The sequence below is a fragment of the Carlito syrichta genome, unplaced genomic scaffold (genome assembly GCF_000164805.1).
Source record: "Carlito syrichta isolate Samal-C Ts95f unplaced genomic scaffold, Tarsius_syrichta-2.0.1 Scaffold306780, whole genome shotgun sequence".
Classification (NCBI taxonomy): Eukaryota; Metazoa; Chordata; class Mammalia; order Primates; family Tarsiidae; genus Carlito; species Carlito syrichta.
The window spans coordinates 49,843-59,791 of NW_007250876.1; the positions used below are offsets into that span (position 1 = coordinate 49,843).

General features: G+C 41.6%; 1 protein-coding gene across 2 annotated transcripts; it reads right to left on the reverse strand.

Annotated features, from left to right (window-relative positions):
• Nucleotides 1-7,151: 7,151 nt before the first annotated feature.
• Nucleotides 7,152-9,351, reverse strand: LOC103265711 (zinc finger protein 564). 2 transcript variants are annotated; one of them, XM_021715171.1, is made up of 3 exons: nucleotides 8,835-9,204; nucleotides 8,649-8,750; nucleotides 7,152-8,591 (listed from the first exon to the last, which is right to left on the reverse strand). In XM_021715171.1, exons 1-3 carry the CDS (start codon nucleotides 9,202-9,204, stop codon nucleotides 7,879-7,881), a joined length of 1,185 nt encoding a protein of 394 aa, XP_021570846.1. In that variant the 3' UTR covers nucleotides 7,152-7,878. The 2 variants fall into 2 exon arrangements, with proteins under 2 accessions (XP_021570846.1, XP_008061547.2); XM_008063356.2 differs by having other exon boundaries at nucleotides 7,152-9,351.
• Nucleotides 9,352-9,949: the final 598 nt, after the last annotated feature.

A 9,949-nucleotide genomic window follows, 5' to 3' on the forward strand; every position in this document is an offset into this window, starting at 1 on the left:
GGGAAGACTTTCTAATTCATTCTGTGAAGCCAGTTTCACCCTGATACCAAAGCTGATAGAGGTACAAGAAGACTACAAACCAATGTCCTTCATGAATATTAATGCTTAAAATCTTAACAAATACTATCAAATGAAATTCAGCATCATATTAAAAATATAACTGTGGAATTTGTCCCTAGAATGCAAGGATAGTTCAACATTAAAGCAATCAATGAGGATTGCCTGAGCCCGTGGGTTTGAGACCAGCCTGGGCAACATGATGAGACTTCATCTCTACAATAAATAAAAAATTAGCCAGGCATAGTAGTACACGCCTGTAGTTCCAGCCACTTGGAAGGCTAGGGGGAAGGATCGCCGGAGCCCAGCAGGTCGACGTTGGGGTGGCCATGAGCGTGCCACTGCACTCCAGCCTGGGCGACGGAGTGAGACTCCAACTCAAAAAAGAGAAATTGGCTGGGTATGGTGGCTCACACCTGTAATCTCAGCACTTTAGGAGGCCAAGGCCAGAGGATCACTTGAGCCCAGTAGATCAAGCCTGCAGTTAGCCATAATCACACAACTACACTCCAGCCTGTGCAACAAAGGGAGACCCTGTCTCAAAAAATAAAATTAAAAATTCCATTTACAAAAGCATCAAAAAGAGTAAAACACTGAGGAATCAGTGTAACCAAGAAGACAAATGCCTTATTCATTCAAAATTACAAAATGTTGCTGAAATAAATGACAACATACAAATAAACGGGAAGACATTGTAGTGATTTCTTATATTTGTATGTTGCCTTGGCATCCATTTCAAATACAAGTTTAACTTTGTCATACCAGAAGCCGGGCTTAGTCACTCTTAATAATGTTTCTAGTCCTATACCTCTCCTAGTTCCTCAAGGCAATCAGTCTAAATATCTGCCTTATACTGCTGATTCCTGGTGACCAACTCCCTGTGGGACAGCTAACTACAACCTACTTGACTGGCCCCACTGACCCTCATGCTCCATATGGACTATGTAGGTGTGCTACAGTGGCCACCTCTCAGTCACAGTGTAACCTCCTTAAATGTTAGGCCTGTTTGCTTTAAACTGACAATTAAAATTCCCTGAGGGAAACCTCTTTGTATACTCTGAACCCAAATAAAGACAGTGGCCCATGGGTTCATCTCTCTTTGTCTATGCAGTCCCTGACCTCTGTGTGTGGCCTTCATGTATGTGGTGTATTCCCCAAGACCTGAAAAAATAAAATCTGTATTTCTGGCCTGGTGTGGTGGCCCATGCCTGTAACCCCAGCGCTTTGGGAGGCTGAGGTGAGAGGATTGCTTGAGGCCAGGAGTTAGAGGCCAGTCAGCAATACAGCAAGACCCCATCTCTATTATAAAAATAAAATAAAGGCCGGGTGCGGTGGCTCAAGCCTATAATTCCAGCACTTTGGGAGGCCAAAGCAAGAGGATTGCCTGAGACCAGCCTGGGCAACTTGGTGAAACCTCATCTCTACAATAAATCAAAAGATTAGTCAGGCGTGGTAGCACGTGCCTGTAGTTCCAGCTACTTGGAAGGCTGAGGCGGAAGGATCACTGGAGCCCAGCAAGTCGAAGTTGCAGTGACCGTGAGCTGTACTCCAGCTTGGGTGACCGACTGAGACTCTAACCCCCCCCTCAAAAAAGCCCAGGACTTGATGGCTTCATTGATTAATTCTACCAATCAGACATGCACAAAAAAAGGAAACTACAAGCCAATATCTCTGATGAATATAGATGCAGAATGCCTCAATAAAATGCATGCAAACTGAGGGCCAGAATGGTGGATCACACCTGTAATCTCAACAATTTGGGAGGATCTTTGAGGCCAGGAGTTTGAGACCTGCTTGAGCAACATAGTGAGACCAACCTCCCCACCCCTACTATCTCTATAAAATAAAAAATTGTTTAAATTAGCTGTGCATGGTGGTGTGTGCCTGTAGTCCTAGTTACTCAAAAGACTCAGGCAGATCCCTGAACCCAAGAGATCAAGGCTGCAGTGAGCTATGATCATGCACTGCACTTCAGCCTGAGCAATAGAGTGAGGTGCCTAGTGCAGTGCCAGACATAAATTCTGCCTAGTATTTATTATTGTTGTTGTTGTTGTTTCTAGTGGTGTATTGCTATCATCACTGTTTTCATAAAGAATTCGAAAGTAAAACTTCACTCAATGGTACAAAAATTTATACTGAAGATGTAATTGTTCTTTGAGAGTAAAAGATAATCTGGCCTGGAAAATTACTGAAAACTAATGTTGGTAATTTAGTTCTGTGACCAACTTATACTGATTCCTTCTATGGTTGTTTATTTTTCCATACTGTGAAATCCTTAGTACGTAAATTCTGTGATTATTAGTTTTGGGTGATTGATGCCTTCTCCACTAGATAAAACAATTTGTTATTCTACCTTCCACTCCTATTTCCAATACCAGATCACTATGTAAGTCATTCCATGAAGGAAAAAAAAAAATTTTTAATGGAAACTTGATATTCTGCCACTTGGTGAAATTCATCCCAAAAAGAATCACTTGATCCTTTACTTCCATGTGGAGCTTCTTGAATCTTGGGTAAGAAGCTCCTTCCATCCATACAAGGAATTCCCCGAGTTCCTTAAACAGACCCCCTTCATTTGGCTTAGAAGAACATCCTGTTGGCCAGGTGAGTTCTGAGTTTTAATGTGCTTCCCTTGGTACAGGTGAATGCAATAAGACTATAAGCAAGTGACATTTGGCATGTTTGCTTTCATGGAAATCAATAAAACCCCCCTCGTGTTGTTCAACCCAACCTTAAAATAGCACATCTTCAATGCCTACTACAGTAACCACAGGAACACCAAGTTGGAAACTATTAACAGGGTGAGAGTATCCTTAACTTTCCAAGGGAGAAGGAGAACTATTCCATGGCCACACTGCAGAAATGACTGTTGCACCCACAAGTGCAGTTGAAGGCAGAATGGAGAAGGACAGGGATGAAATATTTCCTGAGGACCATGCTTTTGCATCCCAACAGTGTGAACAGGGACAACCAGACTAATGTATCTTCTCTGATAGACACATTTTTTTCCGTGTAATGGGTCTTTTATTTGAGTTGAAATGAGCAGTGAGGAAATAAAACTTAAAGAGGCCTTGCTGTCTTCAAGAAATCTGTTTTCCAGTAAACCTGCCTCTAAACTATAGTTTTGCAAATATTTTTAAAAGAGGAAACAGATCACAAAATGGAAAAATATCCATTATTTTATTCTTTTCCTTTTTCGAGTCGGAGTCTCGGTCTGTATAGCCCATGCTTGAGTGCTGTGGCACACTCATAGCCACTGCAGTCTTGACCTGCTAGGCTCAGTCAATCCTTCTGCCTCAGTCTTCCAAGTAGCTAGAAACAGGTGTGTGTCACCATGCCCGGCAAATTTTTTGGTTTGTTGTAGAGACAGGGTTTTGCCAAGTTGCCCAGGCTGGTCTAGAACCCCTGGGCTCAAACAGTCCTCTCAACTCCACCTCCTAAATGCTGAAATTACAGGCGTGAGCCACCGCACTCAGCCTCCCATCACTTTATTCCTGTTGCTAAATATCCAGAGAACTTTTCTTCCTATATGGTGTGGAGGATTGATACTGTCTAGTATTGGTTGGGTGTTTTTTTTTTCCTTGTATTATTTTACATGGGTTGAAAATGGGCCCTCCATTTCTCTTTCCACTCAGATCACTTAAAAGTGGATCTGCCCCCCAGATGCCATCTCTGCACTAGATGATCTCTAGAGATGCTTCTCTGTCTCGGGCATGGTGGAGTTATTGCTGCATTTTGGGTAGATTAAGGTGGTGGTGTTTGTCTCACAAGATATTAAAGATGCGCAATTCCTCTAGGAACTCAGACAGGAAATGATCAGAAATGGTATCTGTGCATACTTTACAGAAGAGGATGCCTGTCTCAGAGCGATTTGAATCATTGTCAGAATGAACTTAACTTTCTACTGTCATTTAGTTAACTATCAGTGGGATTACTGTTTATGTGAACACTTTCTCCGAGAAGCCTCAGTAAAGCTGAAACAGTGTAACCACAGTAAGGTATGAATCAGGATCACACCATGGGATTTCCCACCAGTGGTAAAGAGTTGGTGGTTGACATTTTCCATGGGACATATAAACCCAATATTATCAGTCAGCTGACCTATATTTGGATAATTTCCTACCAATAACACACATGCTAGAAAAATTTATCTTGATTTTATGATCCACCTCCATGCTGGTTGTGCGGGGAGAGCTGTGATGCTAGACTCAAGAAAACCTGAGAAGCAAAATCACATTCCAATCAGACAGGTAGGCACTAGCAGAACCATGCCTCCAATTACATGTCCTTCACCCAGCAAAAAGGGACTTACAAGGGCCAAACTTCTAAAAGAACAAACAACAAAAAAGACATGGCCAAACCCTCCATATTCCAGAACTGGAAAAATAAGAAAAGCACCACTAAGTTCCAGATAAACTCATGCCATTATGTATGGAGAGGAAATAAACTGTCAAAAGGCACAATCACTGCTGCTGCCACTGTCTATTTCAAGAAACTAGAAGCCCCATGTAGTGCTCAATTCGCCGTGTTATTCCATCCAAACACAAGCGTCATGTTAGGTAGAACCCAGGTCACATGACTGCATACCAGGCATAAGGGACATTTTGAATCTGAGCTCTGAAACCTTTGGGAAAAATATTTTTGTGTATCACTGGATATTTGCAGCTGATTGTCATGTTCAGGGACGTTGGGTGATCCTAGTTAAACAGTTTCCCCAGAAGCAACTTGTCTCCTTTGGTCTAATTCATGTCAAAGATGAGTTTTGGGGCACGGCTTGATGCTCAAGCAGTGCATTCTGGCAACATTCTTGCAAGACGAATAGTAGGTATAGATCTGTGTCATGGGCAAGACAGTAAGGGTCAGACGCCTGATAGACTGGGAGGATCTCACTCCACAGACCGTCCTGAGTTTGTGAGATTCTTCCTCCTGTCTTACCTGTTTTCAGTCTGGATCACTTACCAAATGTTTCCTTCATAAAGAGAGTTTAAGCTATTCTTGTTAAGAGTAAGTTTTAAGGCTTATGAAAGTTGCATCTGTGCTGAGGTGGCCTTGTCTTCTGGAAATCCCCATGCCCGGGCTGGAAATCCCTGGTCCAGGTTGTATCATAATGACAAGTAACACATGGTGTCAGCCTTATAGCTATGGCTACATCTCTTACAGAATACTGTACTGACTGTGGTAAGTTATGACATAGCAAACACTAGAGCAATCACGAAAAAAGAAATGAAAAATAAGCCAACCTAATTTGCAAACAAACGTTGGATGAAAAGAATATACTGGCTGGGTACAGTGGCTCACACCTGTAATCCCAGCACTTTGGGAGCCCGGAGTTTGAGACCAGTCTAGGCAACAGAGCAACGCTTTGTCTCTACCAAAAAAAAAAAAAAAAATCAAAAAATTAGCTAGGTGTGGTGGTGCAAACCTATAGTCTCAGGTACTAGGGAGGCTGAGGCAGAAGGATCACCTGAGTCCAAAAGTTTGAGGCTGTGGTGAGCCATGATTGTACCACTGCACTCTAGCCTGGGCAAGAGAGACCCCTACTCAAAAATAAGTAAGAATATGCTAACCTGCTATTAAAAATGAACCCTCCATACATTCTGTGATATCATGGGGCAAGATTACCGTCATCTCTTCTGGAAACTTCCATGTTTTATCACATATATAACCCCAAACATTGACTCTACTATTAACATCAGGCATTTCTTTCCTTACTGTGTGTGAAGAGACCTTTTTAATCTCTTCATTTCTTGAACTATGCCCGTAGATGAAGTACAATTAGTGGTCAATAATTGCACATTATTATATTGTGTGAATTTCCCATAGTTAAAGTCTTTCACACTTTTTTTTGGTATTCTGTTTCTCATATTCTGAAAGATTTGTTCATAAGTAAAATTGCCTGCTTGTTCAGATTATCAGATACATACATGAATGGTATGCAGAGACAATTTAAATTAGAATTTAAATTTAAATGAGGAGGTAACAGGAGCTAGTATAGGCTCTTGGTTTGGGTGTAGGGTTCAGGTCTGTAGTGAAGAGGTGAAGAGGCAGGTGAGCCAAGCCTGGGTAACCAAATCTAAATGCTTACTGTGACCCAAATGAACTGTGTGGGAACAGGTCCTTCCTGGACATAGGAAAACAAGTTAGTGCTGAGACCAAGAAACAGATCTAGAGTATCTTTGTATGCTGAGGGTTCCACAGAGCCTGTGCAGCACTGTGGCCCCTGTGTGTGTGGTAAAATACTCTTAAGATTTACCATCTTAACCAGTTTTAAGTGTACAGTTCAGTGGAATTAAGAACTTGCATATTGCTGTGCAACCATCACCACCATCCCTCTATAGGACCCTTTTCACCTTGCAGAACTGAAACTCTATGCCCATTAAATAACTACCCATACTCAATTTTCCCAGCCCTTGGCAATGACACTATACTTTCTCTACAAATGACCTAGATACCTAACATAAGTAGAATCATACAGGTTTCTATGTGAATGGCCCATTTCATTTAACATAATGTTCTCAAGGTTCACCTATGCTGCAGCATATGTGAGAATTCCCTTCCTTTTTCAGGCTGTCATATTCCATTGCATGTATACACTCTCTTTTGTTTCTTCATTCTCCTGTCAATGAACACTTGAGTAGAAGACACTTTACCTACTGTGAATGATGCTGTTATGTACATGAGTGTACAAATACCTACTTAAGACCTCACTATCCATCTTTTTGAGTATTTTCCCAGAAACTGAAATGCTGGATCATGTTATTTCCATGTTAATTTTTTGAGAATCTGCCATGTTATTTTCAGCAGTGCTTGTGCCATTTTATATTCCAACTGACAGTGCTCAAGGGTCAGTCTCAATCATCCCACATCCTTGCCAGCATTGATTTCTCATACTTTATAGCACTAATCCTAATGGGTATGAGGTGGTATGTGTGTCATGGATTTGATTTGCATCTCCCTGCTGACTAATGACGTATGTGCTTATTGGCTATTTGCATATCTTCTTTAGAGAAAAGCGTCAATTCAAGTCCTTTCTGCATTTTAATATTGGGCTGTGTCTTAGCTTGATCTGCTAAAACAAAATACCATAAACTGGATGGTTTAAACAACAAACATTTATTTCTCAGTTTAAAAGGCTGGGAAGACCAATATCAAGGCACTGGCAGACTGTGTGTCTGGTGGCAGCCTGCTTTCTGGTCCAAGTAAGACTACCTTCTTATTGTGTTCTTTCACAGTGGAGAGCAAAGCTAGCTCTCTAGGGACTCACGTCAGGAGACAAATCCCATTTATTAGGCCTCCATCCTCACAATTTCATCTAATCCCAACAAGCACTAGGGACATCTCTGAATACCATCACATTAGAGGGTAGGGTTTAACAGTGAGTTTAGGGAACATACACACTAAGCCCAACTCTTCCACATTGGCCCCCCAAAATCCCAACCTTTCCACATCTAGCCCCCCCAAAGCCCGTGTTCTTCTATCACATAAAATACAAGTATCTCATCCCTAAGGCCTCAAAAGTCTTAACAAATTCTAGAATGATTTCTAATGCCCAAACTCAAAGCATCATCTCAATATCATACAAGTCAAATATGGTTGAGACTCAATTCGTGCTGAGGCAAAAGTCTTCTTCAGCTGCAAACCTGTGAAGCCAAACTACGTGTATACTTCAAAACACAACAGTGAGACAGGCATAAGATAGGCATTCCTATTTCAAAAGGAAGAAAGAGAAGAGGAGGAGGGGTAAGCTCCCAAGCAAGTCCAAAACCCAGAAGGCAATCTGAAGACTTTCCATATTCTTTACACATGTAGAATTTTGCTCCACTACGCATTCTCATGTGTACTTGAAGGTTGTGTAATAAATGAAAGGTTTTCCACATTTCTTACATAAGGTTGATCTCCACCATGAGCTCTTTTATGTCTTTGAAAGGAACTGGAATAGCTGAATGTTTTCCCACATTTATTACATTCATAGGGCTTCTCTCCTGTATGAGTTCTTTCATGTATTCGAATGGAACTGGCATAATTGAATGCTTTCCCACATTCTTTACATTCGTAGGGTTTTTCTCCAGTGTGAGTTCTTTCATGTGTTCGAACGGTACTAGGACAGTCAAAGGCTTTACCACATACCTGACATTTATATGGTCCCTCTCCAGTGTGCAGTATCATATGTTTTCGAATCCTTTTGAGAGAAATGAAGGCTTTCCCACATTCCTTACATTCATAGGGTTTCTCTCCAGTGTGAGTTCTTTCATGTATTTGAAATGAACTGGGACAGTCAAAGGCTCTACCACATATCTGACATTTATAAGGGCCATCGCCAGTGTGTCTAATCATATGTCTTCGGACACTTGGGAGAGAAATGAAGGCTTTCCCACATTCCTTACATGCATAGGGTTTCTCCCCGGTGTGAGTCCTTTCGTGTGTTCGAACATTGCTGGAAGAACTGAAGGTTTTACCACATTTATTACATTCATACGGTTTCTCCCCAGTATGAGTTCGTTCATGTTTTCGAACGTAACTGGGAAAAATGAAGGCTCTTCCACACACCTTACATTTATAAGGTCCATCTCCAGTGTGCTGAATCATGTGACTTTGAAAATTTGTGAGAGAAATGAAGGCTTTCCCACATTGCATACACTCATGGGGTTTCTCTCCAGTGTGAGTTCTTTCATGGATTCGAAACAAACTGGGACGGTCAAAGGCTTTCCCACATTCCTGACATTTGTAAGGTCCATCTCCAGTGTGTCTAATCATATGTCTTTGAAAACTTGGGAGAGAAATGAAGGCTTTCTCACATTCCTTACATTCATAGGGTTTCTCTCCAGTGTGAGTTCTTTCATGGATTCGAAACAAACTGGGACGGTCAAAGGCTTTCCCACATTCCTGACATTTGTAAGGTCCATCTCCAGTGTGCTTAACCATGTGCCTTCGAACGCTTGGAAGAGAAATGAAGGCTTTCCCACATTCCTTACATTCATACGGTTTCTCACCAGTGTGAGTTCTTTCATGTCTTCGAATGGACTGACAAGAACTGAAAGCTTTCCCACACTGCTTACATTTATATGGTTTCTCTCCATACTCTTGATACTCATACGGTTTGTGTCCAGCGTGAGATCTGATGTGCCTGCTAAGGGATGAAGGATGCATAAAGACTTTTCCACATAAGTTACATTCACACGGTGTTACTACAGTGGGAATTTTCTTGTTCAGGTTAAGATTTAGAATCCGGCCGAAGGTTTCTCTGTATTGATTATGTTCTTCACTTTCACAAAATCTCTCAACCAGATGATTGCTGTAAAAAATAGAAAGCATATTAATGCTTTGTTGATTAGTGACTTTACATTTATTAACAAGTATTGGACTTATTGGGAAAAGGTTAGGTCTTTAGCCCCGTCTGAACTGTCTCAAAGTGAATGGACTGAGCACTCTGCAAGAGGGCTTGAAAATAGCTATTATCAAAACAGTAATATTCATATATACAGTTTCTTAATACTGTTTCCAAAGGAACTATTTTGCAAACACTGAACAGATATATTTTTGTGGGAAAAGTTCTATGAGTAAATAAATCTGAAGCTGAACTTACTAGTTTGTTTCCTTATTTTTAAAATTTCATTGCCGGGCTCGGTGGCTCAACCTGTAATCCCAGCACTTTGGGAGGCTGAGGTGAGTGGATTGCCTGAGCCCGCGGGTTCGAGACCCGCCTGGGCAACTTGGCGAGACCTCATCTCTACAATAAATCAAAAATTAGAGCCGGGCTCGGTGGCTCAGCCTGTAATCTCGTGCCTTTGGGAGGCTGAGGTGAGTGGATTGCCTGAGCCCACGGGTTCGAGACCCGCCAGGGCGTGTGAGACTTCATCTCTACAATAAATCAAAAAATCAGCTGGGCGTGGGA

Bases quoted from the DNA above. Each gene is read 5' to 3' on its own strand.
- LOC103265711 (XM_008063356.2), bottom strand. From the start codon at position 9,204: ATGCATCCTTCATCCCTTAGCAGGCACATCAGATCTCACGCTGGACAC.